The 9,223-nt window shown below is 51.7% G+C and overlaps 1 protein-coding gene across 1 annotated transcript in view; it reads left to right on the top strand.

Annotated features, from left to right (window-relative positions):
• The first annotated feature begins 2,800 nt into the window (after positions 1-2,800).
• The window catches only part of LOC119113387 (uncharacterized), a 23,673-nt gene continuing 17,250 nt past the window's right edge, over positions 2,801-9,223 (top strand). Inside the window, exons 1-5 of the mRNA XM_037237708.1 lie at positions 2,801-2,848; positions 4,733-4,910; positions 5,351-5,518; positions 6,638-6,765; positions 8,117-8,129. Coding sequence (XP_037093603.1) covers positions 4,758-4,910; positions 5,351-5,518; positions 6,638-6,765; positions 8,117-8,129 — 462 coding nt within the window. The 5' untranslated portion in view covers positions 2,801-2,848; positions 4,733-4,757. The remainder of the gene's footprint in view (positions 2,849-4,732; positions 4,911-5,350; positions 5,519-6,637; positions 6,766-8,116; positions 8,130-9,223) is intronic.

The raw sequence follows: 9,223 nt of genomic DNA, 5'->3' as shown, positions 1-9,223 counted from the left end.
ATGAGTATCATCGGGATGAGTATCATCGGGATGCTACAGGGTTTTCAAGCAAGCGAGAAAACCGGGTACCGATGCTGTTTATTTGTGCCGCGAGTCTTTTCCACCGGGACCGACTCAGAGCGTCACGCGTCCGACCCAGAGCGTCACGCGACCGACTCAGAGCGTCACGCGTCCGACTCAGAGAGTCACGCGTCCGACTCAGAGCGTCGCGCGTGATCGGCTGGCGCGTCACAACCGTGACGCCTGCTCCGCGAGCGTCTACACCAGCTCCGGCCGATGGATGAGCCGTAGAGGTCATGCCTCCTCCCCCCCCCCCCAACTTGGCCAGTTTGTAAGATGGCCAATCCGGGAAAGTGCGAGATCTGGGGGTGGTAAGTGGGTGATGGTCATGCTTTATTCAAGGTTCAGGCACTGTTTTCAACTGTTTCTGACCTAACCAGTGGCCTGCACAATACGGCACTAATAATGCCACTACAGCTGCTGCTTATTCCTTGCTTATGTCATTTCTTGTTCACAGTCACATTGGCCCCAGAACAGACACACAAACTGTTGTTGAGAAACTGACACGTTGCCCAAAATCAAAAATGTATTTGTGCGCAGCATGCACAATACACAATGATGAGTCATCACCACACTGATGAAAAATGTAGGCAGCATTCATTATGGTATGGTAAGAACTAAAACAGCATGATGACACACTAGGTAATCAATAACTCACTAATAATTCTAGCAAACTGCTGGCAAAGAAAACAAGGATTGTCTTCACTAGACACAACTGAGACAAAACATCACCTTGGATCACATATGCCCATCATTGTGGCACTGATCCCACTTACTGATTAGTGACTGACAGGAACTCAAGTATCCTACTACCAAAAGCAAAACAGGTGAAAGAATTACAAACCACACCAAAAAGCTTAACTATACCTCACAATTAGCCTTGCACATTTAAACTGGCCATTTTTCACTTGAGATGTGGGCATTTATCACATATTTCCTTGTTAAACATTTGTTAAGTGTCATCCTAAACATTGCAAGAGATGACTGCCATTCAATTCTTATACAAGGCGGACTTAAACACAAGGCAAAACTAATGACAGCAGTGCAGAATCACAGTCTTTTTCACAAACCATGTGAGAAGAGTTTTCTACAGGTACTTCTTGGTAACATTAGAAAGGTCATTCCATGTTGGAACAAGCTGATTAGTGAACACATACTCCTTCACTTTAGCAATGATGATAGCAAACACTACCAAAATGGCCAGGTACTGAACCCATGCCATTTTCAACACTTGCCAAACACCAGGAGTGTACATAATTGTTTGCTCAGGGTACTTGAGATGGAGCCTGAGCAGGAAAGCTGAAGAAGATGCTCCATTTGGTGACCAGATAAAGTACTGGTTATCAAGATGAGTGGTTAAATTCCTTGCAGCATATCGGCTCAGGATAGCAGTAATATCATAATCTTCTGGTTCCAGACTGTCAGCAATTATGACGTCTTGATTGTACAGATCATTGCGCCCCCTGTGCTTGAGAGGCTCTCTCTGATGGAACTTCAAATCGCCAAGCACTGTTAACTTGCCACTTGGTATGGCTGAAGAGGAGGCCACATATGCCAGGCAGTCCATGTGAAGTCTCACCATTGTGTACAGCTTGAAATCAAATCCAAGCAGCAGCTTGATTCCATGCACATGTTCACCATCTACCAGGGGAAACTCCAAATCAAAGTGGAGGTCGTCATTTTTTCCATCACGGTTCACGTCATCTTCAAAGCTTGAGACAATTGGCGCTCGAACATTTTCCCTCACCATCGCATTGAGGGAAGGGAAGGTGGACCATATCAAATAATTGTCTGGATGATTAGTGTCAACAATGACCATGACATTATGCTTGAAATGGAATGTCAGGCTGTTCACGATAGGCATCAACTTTCAACCAAAATCCGTGGCTCCTGTACGCGATGAGCAGGGGGGGAACAAACGTCAGAAGACTGCACAGCCCAATAAAAATTGTTCCCTTCGAGCACAGAGTTGACCTATAGCTGACTACAGGCGAACGAGTCCAAACTGTTATAAAGCCCATCTCAACGATTGTACTTGCTCGTGGGTAAACTGTAGAGCTCAGATCATGCACACAGCCTCACTTCCGCTTTCGACCGCCGCGCGCGCGGCTCTTCCACGGAGCTGCGGCTGTTTTTGTTTTGGTTCTGGAATGCAGGAGTGGCGCTACCCACGCCAAAATGTCACCTACCTAGAAGCCGAGATGACGTCAAACTTGAGCATTATGAAAAGGGCTTGTGAGCATATAAAGCCCTTATTTCTGTGCTCAAGGATGGTAAAATCTTATATAAATCGATAAATTTTTCTCAAAAACTATCTCAACCTTTCTTTCTCATTACACAAAGCCTGAGGGCACGTATACAGTATTTCACTGTGTTCACTACTGTGTCCTTGAACTAACAAGGGATATTTTTGTCCAACCAGACTCCCAGTTTGCGAGTGCGTTGAGCAAGATATTGAGCAACGAGTCAAGCAAGTTGTGAAAGTGCTATTTAGCAGCGTGTGCAGTGTCGGTAAAGTCTTTGTTGCAACATTCTGTGCGATCATTCCTTCAGAAGTAGCTTGTAGCAGACGTCTTTTGGTGTCTGCTTCTGTGGGTGGTGCATAGCGTCAAAATAGTTGCTTTATCCAAAACCAAGCTTAAGCTGGATGCAACAACAGTCTCCCATTTTGCGTGGGCTCGATAAGTCAGTGATCAGATCATATCGATCAGCTCAGGCCCAGTGTTCTTGACTCGGCTCATCTGAGGGGAAATAAGGAAAACTCTGATTTTAACAGCATTTTTTGTAGGTGGGTATTGATTGTTTTCTATGTACCATGTGGTAAAGTATGTGTATATTGAATTTATGTAACAATCTTTGCATAATGAGTGCATGCTAATTTTGGGTGTTATCATTTCCTACTGGTAGTGATTTACCTAGGGCTCCTTCTTCTTTGTCACTGCAAAGTCTTACACACTATGCCAGGTGCAGACACAGCATCTGAACACCAAGCCTCACACCTGCATGTGCTAAACCCAGGCCGGCCCAAATCACACTGAATTTTCAAACTGATGATGTGTTTTTGGAGTAAATTTCCTTGATATTAACATTGGAACATCATAATTTCTCAAAAGTTGTCTCACTTGCCAAAGCTGGTAGCAGCCATGCAACAACCTCTGGAACCATCAGATTTGCAGCATACATGCACTAAAACACTTGTGGTAATGTTGCTGCTATACCAGACACATTTATCATGATACTTATTTTTTGCAGTCTGGCTTCTATGCAGGCTAGATTACCAAGCATGCCTTTTGTGACAAGGTCTTTGCAATGGTAGGCAGGTGTGCCTTGGTACTTCCTGGTGCTCATTTTGCTGTTTATGGCTTTATTAGTCCTAACTGCTTGGTAATAGTAGTGTAAAATGCTGGGCAACAGACACTGGTAGGATTACAGAAAAAATGGATCAGTGTGTAACAAAAAATATCACCTTAGCAGCCCCACATAGGTTTTATATTTACTGCATGTATATGTCAGTATTGCTCAATTAGCATATTACTTTACTCATCTGGTGCTTTTTTGTATTGGGTGTACTGCTATTTTTTCATCATCCATTTTTTGTGATCTTGGGTATGGGTGCTGAAGCATTTGCCCCAAGTGAGGGGATTGTGAAGGCTAAGCACACTCAGTGGGGGTAGGAAATAGTTCCTTGTTGCTTGCATTAGATGCGGTCATGTTGAAAACTGTCAGCATGCACCTGTGTTATCTTGATTAGTGACCAATGCAGTTCAGCACAGAGCATTGATGTTACTGGCCATAATGGGAACTGTAGCCAGTAAAAGTAAATTTATCTTTTTGTTTTTAATGCTATTAGTTGACATTGCAATGGGATCTGTAATCTCAATTCTCAAGCTCCTATTTGTATATGAATATATGCACATGGCGATTGTATGAACTGCTTAGCTCACCACCCACATACCCTTATAGGTGCATATAGGGCTCAAATAGCAGGACTGTGTAGTTGTGAGTAGGGCCCATCATGTGGGAGGGCAAATATGTCCAAATTCAGCTCAGCCCAAATCATGCTCTGCACACCTTCAGCCAAAGCATCATATTATAATGATCATGTATGGTGACAAGCTACATATTATAAGTGGTATGGCTAATATAAAATAACTTCATGTTATAAACAAGATAACATATTACCCAAGTAAACAAATAGTCAATAGTATATGAACTTCATATGGTGAAGATGCAGACCACTGTCACATGATCATGTGTAGCAATGATAGTAATAAATTATGTAATTAACATAGAATAATCCCATACAATGATTAAAAAGATATAATAATATCTAAGTAAAAGTGGATACTCAATAGTGTATTAACCTCATATGGTGAGACCACTGTCACACTGTCCATTTTTTTTGCATCCAGCACCATCACCACATCATCATATCACATTGCCACATCATCACATCACTCCACAATCACATGGCACCCTTCTCTGGCAGTCTGTCAGCTGCTAGCTGTCACCCCACCCCTGCAGACATCCCTTCCATGCCCCCCCCCCTTCCAACAGCTGCCCTGTACCTCGCCCCAGCTCACTAGCGGGCCCCTGGGACCGTCTGACCTCTCCACATCGCCGTCCGCATCTCCGTCACCTCCACGTGACCGTCCGCCGGTGGGGCCGGCAGCGCGTCAGCCCAGCGCCCAGCCGCCATGCCGGTGCGCTCGGAGGGCATGGAGGCACCGCCGCCGCCGCTCAACTCGCGCCAGCCGGGCGTGGTGCGCTCGCCCCTCCACGACGGCTCCGTCTTCAAGGGCTACCAGAAGTCCAAGGGCAACTGCTACGACGTCGAGGTGGAGCTGAAGGTGCGCTGCTGCTGCCGCCGCGGCGTGCGGTGGCGGCACGGCACTGCTGCCTGTGGAGACCTGAATGAGCCTGCGGTGGACGCATTGGTGGTGTTTTTTGGGGGAGGAGGGGGGGAGGGGTTAAACAGGATACTTAAGAGCCAAAGATCATAATGACACATAAAGCATTGCTGTGTGTGTATTTCCCAGCAATTACTTTGTGGTTGCAACACTGCTGCACCACATTTTGGATGAATAAGTCATTGTCAGCACCATCTTTTGAATGAAGCATTAATGGGTCGCGGTGGGAACTGCGGGGCGTCCAAATAGGATTCGACCCTTGCACTGTTGAGTGTCTTGGCACAGGCACTTAACCATCCGATGCGCGTGTGGACCGTGCCCGGTGGCGGTCCCGCAGCCCACTAACGCCCGTCCGTCGGGCGGCCACCTCCCGCGCGCAGAAGGTGGACCTGGACAGCGCGTACCTGTGCGGCTACCTCAAGATCAACAACCTGACGGACGACTTCCCCACCATGGTGACGTACTTTGACGGCGAGATCATCGGGCGGCGGCACCCGTTCCTCACCCGCAAGTGGGACGCCAACGAGGAGGTGGACCGGAAACACTGGGTACGCGCCGCCGGCGGGGCCGCCGGTGCCGGCTCGAGCGCGCGGGGCCCGGCGGCAGGCGCTGGGCTCGTTTAGGCTTGTTCAGCGTCGCTGGGCGTACGGCTGTGTTATGCGGCGTGGTGGCGATACTGGTTATGGTTTTTCTCGGGATGAGTCGTGTATGTTGGTTGCGTTTTTCTCGACCGAGTCGTAAAGCTATCGCAGTTTGCTGCATTTGTCCAAGCTCATCCACCCTCTCCAGTTAAGAGATGGCAGGCCTTGCGGGTCCAAACCAGCTGGCATCTTCACGTTTCTAATGATGCTATTTTTCGCGGACGCTTAACATCGCTGCACTTACCACGGCTAAGCTCATAAAAGAAAGGCTACTCCAAGACATTGCTAAGTCTTGTCCATATGGGTTCCCAACTGCAACAGGCTGCAATCACTTATAGTAAGGAATCATCTGCATGGTGACAACAGTCACGCCCTGTTATCACTGAACATCATGATATCTAGCCTTGGCATCAAATAATACCCAGAAAAGACATGCTTGTGGGCAGTTGAGTTGTTCTTATTTTTGGCTAATGTGTCGAGGAATATGGGGGTTGGGGTGGGGATGGGGGGGGGGGGCAGGCAACATGGGGCCTGCATTGATGGAGATGAGCCTAAAGTTCCCGGGATTGTCATGACAGCGATGCCCATGTATAGGCATGCCAGAAGCCTGCTTCCTTGGAATGGGAAGCAGGGATTTACTGGAGGTGTGTCACAAATGCAGGTACCCGAAAAATGAAAAATCTGAAAACATGCACAGAGTTTCTGCTGAAACTGATATGGGAATGAGACGCCTTGCAGCCAATGCCTTCGTATGAGCTGGCTGTCAGCTCATCCCCCATTGGCTGATGTGTCCCACCTGCTGCTGTACGGTTACGAGCTGGAAACCGCTTCGCCAATCACAGCTTTGTCAGTCACTGCTTTGCTGGTTGCTGCTTTGCCGGCCCATGCTTCGCTAGTCACCGCTTTTCCGGCCACATCTTCGCCCGTCACTGCTTCGCCCGTCACTGCTTCGCTGTCCACTGCTTCGCTGGCCGGGGCGGCGAGGCGCAGACGGTGACTGAGAGACGCCGTCCTGTCCGTCGCCAGGGCAAGTTCGAAGCGTTCTCGGCCTTCAGCAAGAGTTCAACACGGACGATTTTCGACTACGACGCGCTAGAGGCGTACGACTCGGTGTTCATGAGGTGGAAGGAAAGTTTCCTCATCCCTGACATCAGGTGAGGGTGCAGAGTCCCTGAACATGACGTGGGTGGGCCGCCAGGACCCCTGGACCAACTGGTGAGTCCTAGTGTGATCCCGCTGGGTGGGATTCGTCGACTCTCGACGGCCGCCAGAGCCGCTCATTATCACTACTACCGTGCGTCGTCACCAGCAGTGCGGCTCGCCCTCGACCCCATAGCGGTCACCGACCTCGACTACCGGTCGGCGCTCGGGGTCGGTGACCCGTGCGGCCGTTCGGCGCCTTGGTCGGACCCCGTTCCCCCGCCCTCGCCCCCCCCCCCCCCGTGTATCCGGTATCTCCGTTCGTTGGTCTGCCCGCGGCGTCAGCTGCAAGTTCATGCCAGCGGATGTGACCCGCTGGTCTCGTATCTAACGGTAGCACAGTGCTCCCGTGTGGTCCGTTTGTGCCCAGTTAAGTGCTCGTGGTACATGTGGAGGATGCGCTACCGTGGAACTAAGCACGGGGTCACCAACTCTGAACTGTTTGGCCGTGGCAGAGGGAAGCGTGCACGCATAGTGGTGACGCATTGTAGGTTGCGAGCAGACCATTTTCAATTTAGCATTCCATTTGTATTTTGTGCGTAGTTAATGCATTACCAAGCCCTTTCAGCCAAGCCGAGTCGTTCACGCTTACGCACGCTAGTAGAACAGCGTGTATCCCAATTGCGCCCTCTCGTAACATTTGACTCTATGAAACCCGGTCAGCAGTCTTCAATTGCTTCGCACGCTTTGACGGCGACAATCTATCGGTCGGTGCAATGACAGTCAACGGGGCCTCGTCGCCGGGCGTTTCTACTACATCTGCTTCCTGACGTCGTCAGCGCAGATCGAAGGCTACTACTACCACGAGAAATCCGAGATGTAGGTGCACCCTCCTGGACCGGAGGACTGGCCAGCTCTACGCAGCTCAGTGCTGCACACTGACATGCAGTTGCTAGATGTAGTGATGGAGAGTTGGAAATTGTGAATGTGTCGGGCATGGGGTTGGATGAGGCCATCATTCCGGTCGTCCCTGCAGAACTAGCGCACGGCGTCTCGATATCTCGCGACAGTGGCGTTAAGCTGTAGCATTGCGTAACATCTGGCGTAAGATGCGGCAAGGTTTCAGCTCCGTTTCGATTCGTCTTCCCAAACGGCTCCAGATGGTTCGGAATCCTGGTTGCGACATGCCCCGCTGAGCGCTAACATAGCCGGTGCAGTCGCTTCATCAAGGAGGCGGGACATGCGTCGCGTCCCCTCAAAAAATAAAGAAGAGAGAGGGGTTGTTGTAGGCCTTCATGGTCTTGGTTTGAGTGCAGGACTGTGTCACAGTGACCAACACCGCCCGACGACCCCGCTCTGTTGCAGGTACCAGTCGCTGGCCGGTTACAGCACGTGCCCAGTCACTCCACCGAGATATACGAGTTCAGATGAGGCCAGCCAGGCTGTGTCGTCCGCCTCGCCGCCAGAGCTTCCGCCAGCCGCCGCCAGGCAGCGCTGCCGTGCAGCGGCGGCGGCTCGCCCCGAACGCGATGCGTCGGTGTGTGACGCGCAGTGCTTTCAGCTAGGGTTTTAAGCGGTCGGAGGGGACGCCGTCCGCTTCTTCGGAGAGTCGGCCGTGCAGAGCCGGGAGTCGCCGACTCGCGGCAGCCGGGGATGCAGTGGCGACGTGTGTTTGGAATGGACTTGTGGCTGGTAGTCAACCCCCTCATAAATTAGCAGATGCAGTGTGTAGGTCGCATTTTGGTGTTGCCAATGTCCTCGCAACTCGCAAATACTCCTGGACAGGAATGTTTGGGTCCCTCGTGGTAACTGTGGCAGTCCCCCCCCCCCCCCCCCAGCGCAATCCGTGGCCTCTGTCTCGCAATGGCTGCCTCGCCCAGCGACGAAGTGGACGACCGTCATCTGTTTGATCCCCCTTTCCCCGTGTGAGCTGGAGCCGACGCGCTCGGTCGCGGCGCCAGTTGACGCGCGTGTTAGCCGCCGCCGGCAGCGGACTCTCCCAGCGGCCAGGCTCCACCGGGCGGGCGGGGGGGGGGGGGGGGGGAGGGACTGCTTCCGCGAACTAACAGCACCGCAAGCCGAGTACGACTCCTGTGAGCGCTGTCGAGATGGTGCGCTGCCCCGGGCCGCCGCCTAGCCGAGCCGGGCTCCGGCCGTTTGGTTACGTTTTTGCTCCGCTGCAAACCCGTCCGTCGCGTCAGTCCTGGCGCATTTGGACGACGACCGCGACGTCGCGCCGCGGTGTGTCTGCGAACTGTTGTTGACGAGCGCGGAGGTGACCTAGTCACGCTTGGGGGCCCGCCCCCCCTGCCCCGGGCTTCCTGTCTCCCTCCGTGGACGTCTGTCGTCGCAGGCCCGCTCGTGTTTGCGCCGGTGTGCCATGTGGCGGCGGTCTCCTAGGACACCTGCTGACGTGTGATCGGCGCGGCGGCGGACCGGACGGCGATCCGTTCGCCGGGCCCAGAGCTGCTT

The sequence above is a fragment of the Pollicipes pollicipes genome, unplaced genomic scaffold, assembly GCF_011947565.3.
Source record: "Pollicipes pollicipes isolate AB1234 unplaced genomic scaffold, Ppol_2.1 Scaffold_7262;HRSCAF=8765_pilon_pilon_pilon, whole genome shotgun sequence".
NCBI lineage: Eukaryota > Metazoa > Arthropoda > Thecostraca > Pollicipedomorpha > Pollicipedidae > Pollicipes > Pollicipes pollicipes.
Note: the sequence above shows the minus strand (reverse complement) of the source record. Positions and strands in the feature narration are given on the sequence as shown.